Source organism: Penaeus japonicus, unplaced genomic scaffold (assembly GCF_977035675.1).
Source record: "Penaeus japonicus unplaced genomic scaffold, GWHDUDI00000001_assembly GWHDUDI00000033, whole genome shotgun sequence".
NCBI classification, from domain to species: domain Eukaryota; kingdom Metazoa; phylum Arthropoda; class Malacostraca; order Decapoda; family Penaeidae; genus Penaeus; species Penaeus japonicus.
This window is the reverse complement of record NW_028234435.1, coordinates 15,083,973-15,095,227: the sequence shown is the minus strand read 5'-3', so window position 1 is coordinate 15,095,227 and position 11,255 is coordinate 15,083,973. Positions and strand designations below refer to the sequence as shown.

Here is an 11,255-nt window from a genome sequence, read left to right as displayed (position 1 = left end):
TCCCGGTGTACCCCGTTCCTCTTACAAACTACTGCCAAGATTCACATCCGAGGCCACGGCTGGGCCCCCCACTGTCTTGCCGTCCGTAGTTTCACTTCAAAAGTATTAGAATCTCGTTTTTCCTCGTTTCCTTGACACAGTTAGACTTGTTAACGACACAGTTGACATCTTAAGACCTTAAGAGCGAGACAGAGCGAGAGTGGGGCACCTCGCCGCCGCCCGAGGGTTAGGTTCTGCGTGGGGAGCGCCCTGGCCTGACCGTGCGTCACGTCGCCGCGTCACGTCGCCGCGTCACGCAATGCACTCGCTCCTCTGAGGACCCTCTGCACCCTGGCGCCTCCTCACTGTCCTCCTCGAGTCAGTTTTCGCACTACACTTGCCGTAACGGCGGGCACCTTGCGGGGCAATGTCCAGGCTCAGCTCGTGTTTGCGATCGTGTGACACTTGGGCGCGGCGGTGCATTGTCCCATGTTCCGCGCGGTCCGCCGAGGCCGCCTCCTTGCCACGCTGATATGATCACGCCTGTTGTTGGCAGCCATGGCTAGGTGAGGCTTGCAAGACCCGTGTGAGTCCGTGGCAGCCAGGCTACCACCATCACACATACACACTAACAACAATGACACAGGATCCTTCTCCCGGAGCTCAAGATTCTGTTTCTCGACGCAGCGTCCTCGTGGCGCTGGCTCCCCCGGCGAGGGAGGACGACAATGCTGCTTTTCCTGGCGCTACTCCTGGGATGCCCCGTAGAGCCACAGGTCCCCGCCTCCCAAGGGGTGAGGCATTGCACGAAAGGGGCGGGGCGTGGCAGGGGAGAGCAGGTGCCAGGGGGCTGCCCTGAGAGGCCTCAATGCCTCGCAAGGAGCCCGGGCACCCACCTACTCTGACTTTGTGGAAGCAGACTCTGGTGGTGATGCTGGAGGGTAGCTGTGAGTGACCAGAGACAAGGGTGACGGCAAGGGTCCCACGGGGGAGAGGGGAGGCTGTCCCAGGCTGGTTAGGGTGAGGGCAGAGGAGATGGGAACGGTGCTGAAGACTGAGCTGTTGCTGAGGCTCAGCGGCGGGCTCACCATCCCACTCGTGGGAGGGTTTATTCGCTTCTCTTTCTGGCGTCTGCAGAAGAGAAGAAAAGGAAAAAGGCGTTATTCGAGCTCTCCAGTCACTCCCTCTGGTCATTTACAGACTCATCATACAAGCATGTGGCCATGAGTCGCGTACCGATGAGATACCAAGAAATAAGGTTGAGGTTTGATAGTGTTGAGACCTTTTAGATCTTGGCAACATGTGGAGAAGGGGCCTCCACTGACGCGCTACATTCAACCGCTCACACTATCAAAGGGCAATCCTTCAAGAGAACCAGAAACAAAGGTACGTACTTACCTGTTACAGAACCAGACCCTGACAACCTCCTTCTCCATGGAAAGGTTGTCAGCCAGCATGGCGATCTCCTCCGAGGTCGGCTTGGGGTTCTGGAGGAAGGCCCGCTCGAGCGCCACTCTCACGCTCGTCTCAATCGAGGTCCTCTTCTTCCGGCGGCGCCCCACGTTGTCGGGCGAGGTGAGGGGGTTGCTGAGGGTGGTGGGGTCCGTCACCGTCTTGTCCGCGTCCTCCAGCCACTTCTGCAGCAGCGGTTTCAGCTTGCACATGTTCTTGAAGGAGAGGTTGAGGGCCTCGAAGCGACTGATGGTGGTTTGCGAGAAGTCGTTGCCGTAGAGCTTGCCCATGGCGAGGCCCACGTCGCCCTGCGTGAAGCCCAGCTTGATGCGCCGCTGCTTGAACGTCTTGGCGAACTGCTCCAGCTCCTCCAGGTCCGTGGGCTCCTCCGGGGGCGGCTCCCAGTGGCGGGGGGGAGGCGGGGAGTGGGGTAAGACAGGAGGGCGTGGCATGTGCCCGTGCGGGGTGAGGTGGGGCGCCATGGGGGAGCCTGAGACGTGGGGCGGCTCCAGGGGCGGGGGCCGAAGGGGGGGCTCCCGCATATCCCGGAGCTCCCGAAGGTCCCGCAGGTCCCGCATATCCCTGATGTCTCGCAAATCACGCAGGTCGCGGACGTCGCGGGGGATGTGCTGCTGCTGCGGGGGCTGCTGCTGGTGCTGCTGCTGGTGCTGCTGGTGGGCCTTCTGCAGCTGCTGCAACTGCTGGGCTGCCTGAGCGACGGCATGCTGCACGTTGCGCACCTGCGCGGTCTGGGATGGCGCCTGGGAGACGGGTGGCTGCAGACCCTGCAACCCTGCCAGACCAGGAGAGGCCAACAGGCCCTGCTGGAGGAGGTTTTGTAAGTACTGCAGCTGCTGCAAAGGAGGAAGAAGCATGCAGAGTCAGTCGAGTGCAGAGGAAATTGCATTATGATCAATTCTGAGAATCCATTACCAAATGCACGACGCAGATGAACCGTGGGTCAACTTACCTGGCTCTGAAGGAACAGCTGAGCCTGAGGAGGCAACTGTGAGGCTGCACCTGACTGAGAGAACAGCATAAACTGCTGGAGCTGCTGCTGAATCTGCTGTTGTTGCTGGGACAGAGTTTGTTGCAAAGCCTGCAAAGGAATATATACATCATCCTTCCAATTTGGACAAGTTACATTCCATATACGTCGACAGAACAGAACAACAACAGAAGGAAGAGTAGATACAAGCAGAGGAGAAGATCAAGATAAACTAATCATGAAGTAATCATCAGAGTGACCATGGAAGGTCACGGGCCAGAAGAGGAAGGGGCTGAGAGCCACGCACTCACCTGGAGCTCCTGCGGGTTGAGAGAGCCGAGGCTGGGCAGAGGCGACGAGACTGGCATCTGGTTGGCCGCCGCTGCCGCCGCCGCCAGCTGGTTCTGCATGAGGATCCCTGGTCCCTGAGCTCCCAGGGCCACCAGCTGGAATCGGGAGGAGGCGCTCAGTCAATTATCTTTTTTATCAGAACGCTTGACTCTTTGATGCGATGATCAGGATGACGATGATGAAGTTTATAGCGTAAATCAACATGGATGGGTAGTGCCATGAATAATTAATTCATCAGAAATAATCATGAATTGTGAATCAACTCACCTGGTTGAGTGAGAGCGAGCCGGCTTGCAAGGCAGCGAGGGCGGCTTGCACAGAGTGGGCGGGTCCGGCCGCCGAGGTGGGGGAGGATGCGCTGCTGATGGGCGTGTGGGCGGCGGATGTGGGCGTGGGCGAGGGTGAAGGATGGGGCGGCGGTATATGAGGGGGGACGACCATAGGCGGCGGCGACGGAGTGGGCGTGCGTCCGCCTCCCCCGTTGCTTGAGCGGCTGGTTAGGTCCCTTGCCTGTGGAAGGGGGGGGGGTTAATGCTTACGTCATTATCTTATATATTCAAAGCAGTTGTAACAGACTTACATGAATTTTACAAAGTAAATACTTTTTGCTTTCTCTTAATTTGTGTACTTGAATGAATGTGCTTGTGTATGTGTATATGTGCATATGTTCGTGTGCGCGTGTCCAAGTACGTGTACGTGTGTGTGCTCGTGCGTGCATGTACGTGTCCGTGCGCGTGTGCCACTCACCAGATTGATAACGGGATGGAAGTGCCGAGGCGTGGGAACAAGCTGCATCTGGGCGTGCCCCTGGAGACCGACGGGCGTGGGCGAGCGCGGCCGGTTGGGCGGTGGGTGGATCTCAGATGAGGGCGGCGTGCCGTCCATGGAGTCGTCGAGGGCGTGGTCGTGGGCGCCGTCGCTGCCGCAGTCGCTCACAACGTCGTCCCGCTCGCACCCGTTCACGGCGCCGTCTGTAAGGCAAGGGAGACACACGTTAGCGGAGCGGGGAACAGAGGGAGGGGGAGTGCGAGGGAAGAGGAGGAGGGGAAGAGAGAGAAGGAAGGAGAGACAGGGAGGAGGAGGAAGGAGAGACAAGGAGGAGAGAAAGGTTGGACAGGGAGGAGGAAGAAGAGACAGAGAGAAGAGATGATAGAGAGGGAGGACGAGGGAGAGTGACTGACGGAAGAGGGAAAACAGACAACCCAAAGTGCCTTTCCTAAGGTAAAAATCAGGGGGGGGGGGGGGAAGAGAACACGAGCGCTACAGCTCCTAATCAACCAACTCCAGGCGAGAACGAGGCAGGTGCGAATTGCAACAACGCGGCCAAACTCCTCCACCTTGAACGAGTATTCAAATTCGCATCTAAATATAGCCACATTAACAAGAGATTATCTCTCTCATATCTCTCCCCTCTCTTTCTCACACTCGATCTCTCATATCTTCTCTCCTACCTCTCTCCTCCTCTCTATCTCTCTCCCGGCGGGATCTCAGTGACAAGAGGGATGCCACAACACTTCTATCTTCCTCCTCTTCCTCCTCCTCCTCCTCCTCCCATCCTCTACCTCCAACCCCCTTCCCCCCCTACACCCCCATCTCCTCTACTTCCCTCCCCCTCCACACACTCACTCCCTTCCCCCCCCCCCTCCCCCCTCCCCACACCCGAAGACCCCCCCCCCCCACCCCCGCCCCCCCCCCCCCCCCCCTCCGCCGCCTTCCCCCCACCCCCCCCCCCCCCCCCCCCCCCCCCCCCCCTTCCCTCCTTCAAAACCACAAATATGCTACTCCTTTCCCTGTCAAATTAACTCTTCTTCCTTCCCGTCTTCTATTTCTTTCTTTCTTTCTTTCTCTTTCTTTTTCTCTCTCTCTCTCTCTCTCTCTCTCTCTCTCTCTCTCTCTCTCTCTCTCTCTCTCTCTCTCTCTCTCTCTCTCTCTCTCTCTCTCTCTCTCTCTCTTTCTCTCCACTTTCCCTTCCCCCTTTCCTTTCTTCAGCCCCCCCCCCCCCCCGACAAAGCACTAATTAAAACGACCGATCAAAAGGTCAGTCGGAAGACGACGGCCGGAAGGTCGAACTCGCTCTTCGTCCGACCTGGGATTTCCGACCCTACACACGTGCGGGAAGAGGAGGGGGAGGGCCTAGGAGGTTAGCACGGTCTTGCCTCCCCCCTTCCATCCCCCACCCCATCCTCCTCCTCCTCCCCCCAGTGTCTTCGTCGGAGTTATTATTTCGGCGGAGGAAAAGTTGCCGACGGAATTACCTGGCTAAATAGGGCAACGGCTTTTCCTCGGCTTCGTAGCGCTGACGTGAACATTTGATGTGTCAATCAGGGGGTGGGGGGCTATGCGTGTGTGTGTGTGTGTGTGTGTGTGTGTGTGTGTGTGTGTGTGTGTGTGTGTGTGTGTGTGTGTGTGTGTGTGTGTGTGTGTGTGTGTGTGTGTGTGTGTGTGTTTTTGAGTGCGCGCGAATGTGCTCCACACTTCCTACCCTTCCGCACCCCCTCTCTATTCCATTACATTTCACCTTTCCGTTTTTGTTTTTCTTCTTCCCCTCCTCTCACGTCTCATCAATATCCTCATACCCATTCAATTTTACCTCATTATTTCCCCCCCATTTTCCGTCTCCGTTTGCTCTTCATTTTCCTCTCTATTTTGCTCCTCCCTCCCCCCCTCCTCTCTCCACCCAAGTCACAGCTGAAAAAAGTTATAATTGGATAGGGATCGAACTGATGAGTTTATGTGGACGGCGTGGCGGAAGGAAGGGGGAGGGGGAGGGCGAGGAGGGGGAAGGAAGGGGGTGAGGGAGATGAGAGAGAGAGAGAGGGGAGGGAGATGAGAGAGAGAGAGAGAGGGGAAAGGAGGGAGATGAGAGAGAGAGAGAGGGGAAAGGAGGGAGATGAGAGAGAGGGGAAGGGAGGGAGGAAAGGAGGGAGAGAGGGAGGAGGAAGGGAGAGGGGTCGAGGAGGGGGGAGGGAGATGAGAGAGGGAAGGGAGGAGAGTGAGATGCGAGAAATGAGTAAGGCCAGGGAGGCGAGAAAGGGAAAAGGACAGAGGTAGATGGGGGAGGGGGGGAGGTCACGTGACACAGCTCCTGAGTCCGTCATGGCACGTGACTCACGGTTGGGAATACGTATTATTACCCACTTTCAGACGATGCATTCGGGAACAGGTCAGGATGTTAGCACGCGCGTCTACGTGTATGTCAGTATATGTGTTAGTACTTGTGTGTGTATGTGTCTATGTGTTTATATATATATATATATATATATATATATATATATATATATATATATATATATATATGTGTGTGTGTGTGTGTGTGTGTATTGACTGAGTGATAAAGTATGTCATTTCGTATGCATGCCTGTGTGTCTCTGTCCGAAAGCACGCACATGCCGTGTGCAATCAGTGCCTGCATATTAATGTCAACATGTGCACACGCAACAGCCAGGGCGGGCAGGGCAGCAGCCGGCGCACGCTCAAGGAAAGCTACTCTCCACCGCCTCATAAATTTACATACAGACATGCAAGGCGAGTTGATTTGCGAAACGATTGACCTTTCACGAATAATGTTAATTGGTCGGGTCTCCTGATTGTCTGCGGTCAAGCGTGCGTGAGCGTGGCCGTCAACCCTTCTCCGCGGGGGAAAGTTGTTCATCCCCTCCCTCACTACCCCCTCATTCCCCTATCCCAGCCCCACCCCCTACCCCCTCCCCTAACCCCGGTTTCCAACTCTCCATCCGCTTCTCGTTCCTTCCTCGTTTAAACCTCTTCCCAACGCCCACACGCCCACCTCGCGACGCCCTCGTTCTATACTGATATAATCGTTTCGACTCCCGTGACATCATGATAAAATGTGAGCAAAGGAACAAACAAGCTTCCCTGAAAACCTACCAAGCATGACATGACACAAGCAGCAAATATACCCATTCGAAATTAAATCTCCCTGCCTCCCCAGCCACCTATCCCTTCCTATCCCTTTCCCTCTCTATCCCCCATCCCCCATCCTCTACCCCCTACTACCATATCCTTCCTCTCTCTACCCCCACCCCCACCCCCTACCACCATCCCCTTCCTCTCTCTACCCCCTACCACCATCCCCTTCCTCTCTCTACCCCCTACCACCATCCCCTCTCTACCCCCTACCACCATCCCCTCTCTGCCCCCCGCAACCCCACCCCCCACCCCTGCGACAAGAGGAGCGCAGGTGATCGCAGAGCCGCGCAATCACACCCTCGCCTCGGCCATAAACCGCGGCCATCAGGAAGGGAAAGTGATACCGTTAATCAGTCTTTGCATACATAATGAGGGAGTGTGACCGGCAGGGTAGGTGTGTGTGTGAGTGTGCAACAGGTCCCTCCCTCCCTCCCTCCCTCTCATCCTTCTTCTCCTCCCTCCCTCCCTCTCATCCCCCTCCCCCCGCCTCCGTCAGTGCGTGACCCTCCCTGCATTCTGTCCGCCTCGATGCCTCTGCTCGGCGGGGCTCTGACACTTGTTTCGTATCTATTTGGATCGACTTTTATTAAACCCTCAAATGATTCTCGCATTCGCTTATTTATTCATGATTTACGTTTCAGTTTGTCTGTTTGTTTGTTTGATTTTTTTCTTAGGGTAGGGGGGGAGGAGTATGGATTACTCCCCTTCCCTTGCTTCTCTCGTTAATAATCACATCTGTTTTCTTCTCCCTCGCCTTTTTTTCCCCTTTCTTTCTTCCCCATCCACCATCTCCTCATCTTCCTCTTCCTCCCAAATACTCCTTTCCTTGTGCGCCCTTTCTTCTTCCAAGCTCAATCCCTTTCTCTTCTTTCTGCAGATGCCAAAGGATGGGAAGAGATAAGGGAGGAAAAAGGGGAGGAAAGGGGGAAGGGGATGGGAAAGTGAAAGGGAAAGGGAAGGGGGTCCGGAGGACACTGAAAGGAGAAAAGTGAGAGGGATAGATCTCAGAGAAGGAAGATAATGGGGAAGGAAGATGTGAGAACGGAGGGGAAGGGGAAAAGGGAACGAACACTAAGAGGGAGAGGGAGGGGGTGGGGGAAGGGGAAGGGGAGACGGCATGCAGTCCAGCACGACCTGCCTCGTTTAATTACACGAGTTAAGCAAGCGTGCTTAGCGAGGTGTGCGGCACTCGGGTCACGTGAGCCACTCGCCTCCGCCGCCGCCGCTCGGTCCAGTGACGCAACAGGAGCAGGATAATAGGCTAAGTGTGCCAGTGACGTCATGCTGAGGGTATTTCTACCAACTTCTTATTTAAATTAGACCATTATTAAGCAAGGAATCATGATATGACAGTCGATTATCCCTGTCTTCTCTCCTCTCTCCTCTCCTCTCCTCTCTCTCTCTCTCTCTCTCTCTCTCTCTCTCTCTCTCTCTCTCTCTCTCTCTCTCTCTCTCTCTCTCTCTCTCTCTCTCTCTCTCTCACGGATATAGAGATAAACCCCCAAAAGTAGCGACAACCGCGTCACCAAAGGCACAAGCGACAGGAGCGTGCGCGGGCGAGCAATAAAGAGCACCATGATGGCCAGACTACTCGCTCGCTCCCTCGGACATTCATTCTCGGCGGCTCCTATCTCGGCCCGACGACGCCACCAGACGCCTACTCTCCTTTTCCCCTTCTGTTTCTATTTCTCTGTCTCTGTCTCTGTCTCTCTCTTCTCCTCTCCTTTTCTCCTTTCCTCTTCCTATTTCTTGTCTTCCTCTTCCCCCTCCCCTTCCGCCCTACTAAGCAATTCATTTCCTTCTCCTGCTGTTGCCTTTACGCATCGAGGTCGGAAAGAGTGAGAGGGAAAATACAAAGATAAAGACAAAGAAAGTAGAGAGAGAAAGAGAAGAGGGAGGAGGGAGGGGAAGAAAGAGAGAGAGAGAGGCGCGCGTGAGAGAGGGGGACAAAAAGCGGGCAAGCACAAAGAGCGGGAGCTATCAAGGTACGCCATCACTCAACAGCACCTCCCTCCCTTCTCTCCGCTTCCCTCTTCATCCCTCCCCTCCCCTCCCTCCCTCCCACCCCTCCTTCCCCTCCCCTCCCCTCCCTCCTTCCTCCCCTCCCCTCCCCTCCCCTCCCCTCCTTCCCCTCCCCTCCCTCCTCTTCCCTCCCCTTCCTTCTTCTCGTCCTCCCTGTCCCCAACCACCCATCCCTCCCTCCCCTCCCTCCCACCTCTCCTCCCTCCCTCCCTCTGTCCCCCGAGCCTTTATCACTTGACCAGTGATGACCTCATCTTGCCTTATCCGGGCTGTGGGTGGCCAGGTTATTGCAGGTCAAGATTTCAATTTGGTGTTATCGCCGGGGGGCAAAACGACCCAGAAATGGCGGGGGAATGAGGTAGGAATGACTGCGAAATGACACGAACTGCTGAAAGGAGGCGTTTGTCAGGCGGAAGGGAGGGAAGGGGGTGTAGAGGAAGTAGGGGGGGGAGGAAGAGGAGGTAGAGGGGGTACTGGGGGTGGTAGTAGTGGAAGAGGAAGGGAAGAGGAAGAGCAAGAGAAAGACGAAGAGGAAGAAGAATGAACACGAGAAAGATAGATAGATTGATAGACAGATAGAGAGTAGAGTAGAGAGAAAGCGAGAGCCACAAAGACCACGACCGAGAACAGAGAAGAAAAGAGAAGCTGGAAAAAGCTCCCGACGAATTCGTGCGAAAAGAAAAGAGAGAAAAGACGAAGAGAAGGACGATTCGCCAATCCAAATAAAATCCTAAACATCATTCCCCCTCCCCCCCCCTCCCCGTTTCCTTCCCCTTCTCCTGTCCTCTCCACTTCCGAGTGTCTCCCTCTTCTTTCCCTCTTTCTCTAAGTCACTCTCCATTAACCAGCAAAGTTTCCTGATAATGCAAGTCATGGCATGCTAACGTGAGACGTCGTCCTTCACCGAGCACGACCTCCTGCCACCCCCCTTCCCCTCCCTCTCCCCCTCGTCCCTCTCTTTTCCTCTCTCCTCCCTTCTCCCTCCCTTTCCCCCTTCATACCCCTTTCCCCTTCCCCTTTCCTCCTTCATACACCTCTCCCCTCCCCCTTTCCTCCCTTCTCCCTCCCCTCCCCTCCCTCCCTCCTTCTCACCCATCCCCCCCTGTCCCACAACATCAGAAGCAGCAGCCGTGGACATTCCAGCATAGATAAGAGAGGGTCATGCCGGAAGCTCCCTTATCGTCACCTTGGAAGACCGATAGAGGGAGGGAGAAGGAGGGGGAGGAAGAAGAGGGGGGGGGGACGAAGATGATGTTGGGAGTGGGGAGTGGAGTGGAGGGGAAAGGGACCCAGAGAGGAAGAAAGAATAAAGTAGTTTAGTTCGTTTAGGTGGCCCCCCAAAATCACCCCGAGGAAGTCATTGACGTCAACTCCAAGCGCGTGCATGTTTGCCAAGCTGACACGCTGACAATGTTGCCAAGGTGTCAGCGATAGGCCTACCCTCGCCCCAATCTCCCCTCCCCTCCCTTCCCCCCTTCCTTGTAGACTCACCCCTCAGCCAGGGTCATCACACGGTCTCTAATCATTCAATTTGTATGCAATTTTTTTTTCGAGATCGCTATCTAAGCACGTGTCGCTGACGCATGTACAAACATAAACTTATACATATGTACGCGAACACAGATACAAGGACGGGTATAGACCGATACATACACATACAAATAGACCTACACTTAAAGGCACACAAGTACAAACTACATCGCTTACAAACTCCATTCACTACGTTATTCCTCGTTCCCTCTTCTTCCACGTCCTCCTCTTCCTCTACTACACCCTCTATATCTTCCTCCTCCCCCATCCTCGTCGTATCCACCTCTTCTTCCTTCCTCTCTTGCCTAATTCACCTCAATCCTCATTTCTCCTCCTCCTCTTACTACCCTTACCTCATTCTCCTCATTCTCCTCCTCCTCCTCCTAGCCTTACCTCATTCTTCTCCTTCTTCTCTTCTTCCTCCCCCTCCATCACCTAACCCTCATTCTGGACACATTACCTTTCTCTCTCTCTCTTTCTCTCCCCTCCTGCAGGATCCTTTCCCCTCGCCTTCCTCTCGCCATCGCCTCAGGGCCCGTTCGTCTGACCACAGGCCCCTTCACATGCATACATCATCATACATTTCATCCATTGGTGTTTTTTTTTTATTCAAATCTTTTTTTCTTTCTGTCTTTTTTTTTAGTATGCTCGGGTGACTTAAGTATTAAGGATGGGAAGATGTATAGCTGTTTGGAATTGTGGTTACGGGTCTTTGTTAGAATCCCTTTTTATCTATCTCTTTCCTTAAAATTTATCTATTTCCTTCGCATCGTTCTGCCGGTTTGCATCGACTCAAGTTATTCGCAGATTGATTACTCTTTTTGTGCATATTGGTTTTGATACACTATGCCTTAGCAATGTCTTAGTTTATGAGATATTAGCGTTTGTACGTAGACGAGTTTTGAATAGGCGTAGACAAAAGTTCAATTGCAGTGTTGATGGTATCAAGTCAAATCTAATAAATGGTCGGCAAATTTTCTGATACACTGACTGAAGAAACGGT

General features: G+C 54.5%; 1 protein-coding gene across 4 annotated transcripts in view; it reads right to left on the bottom strand.

The window, feature by feature from the left end:
* Positions 1 to 875: 875 nt before the first annotated feature.
* LOC122253996 (uncharacterized) overlaps positions 876 to 11,255 on the bottom strand; it is a 505,659-nt gene continuing 495,279 nt past the window's right edge. For 3 of the 4 annotated variants that reach the window (XM_086530436.1, XM_086530435.1, XM_086530437.1), the window contains 6 exons: positions 3,518 to 3,741; positions 3,038 to 3,280; positions 2,731 to 2,865; positions 2,402 to 2,530; positions 1,378 to 2,285; positions 876 to 1,110 (listed from right to left, as the gene is read on the bottom strand). In XM_086530436.1, the coding sequence (XP_086386562.1) occupies positions 876 to 1,110; positions 1,378 to 2,285; positions 2,402 to 2,530; positions 2,731 to 2,865; positions 3,038 to 3,280; positions 3,518 to 3,741 (1,874 nt within the window). Of the gene's footprint in view, positions 1,111 to 1,373; positions 2,286 to 2,401; positions 2,531 to 2,730; positions 2,866 to 3,037; positions 3,281 to 3,517; positions 3,742 to 11,255 lie in introns of all 4 variants that reach the window. The other variant, XM_086530438.1, reaches the window with a different exon arrangement.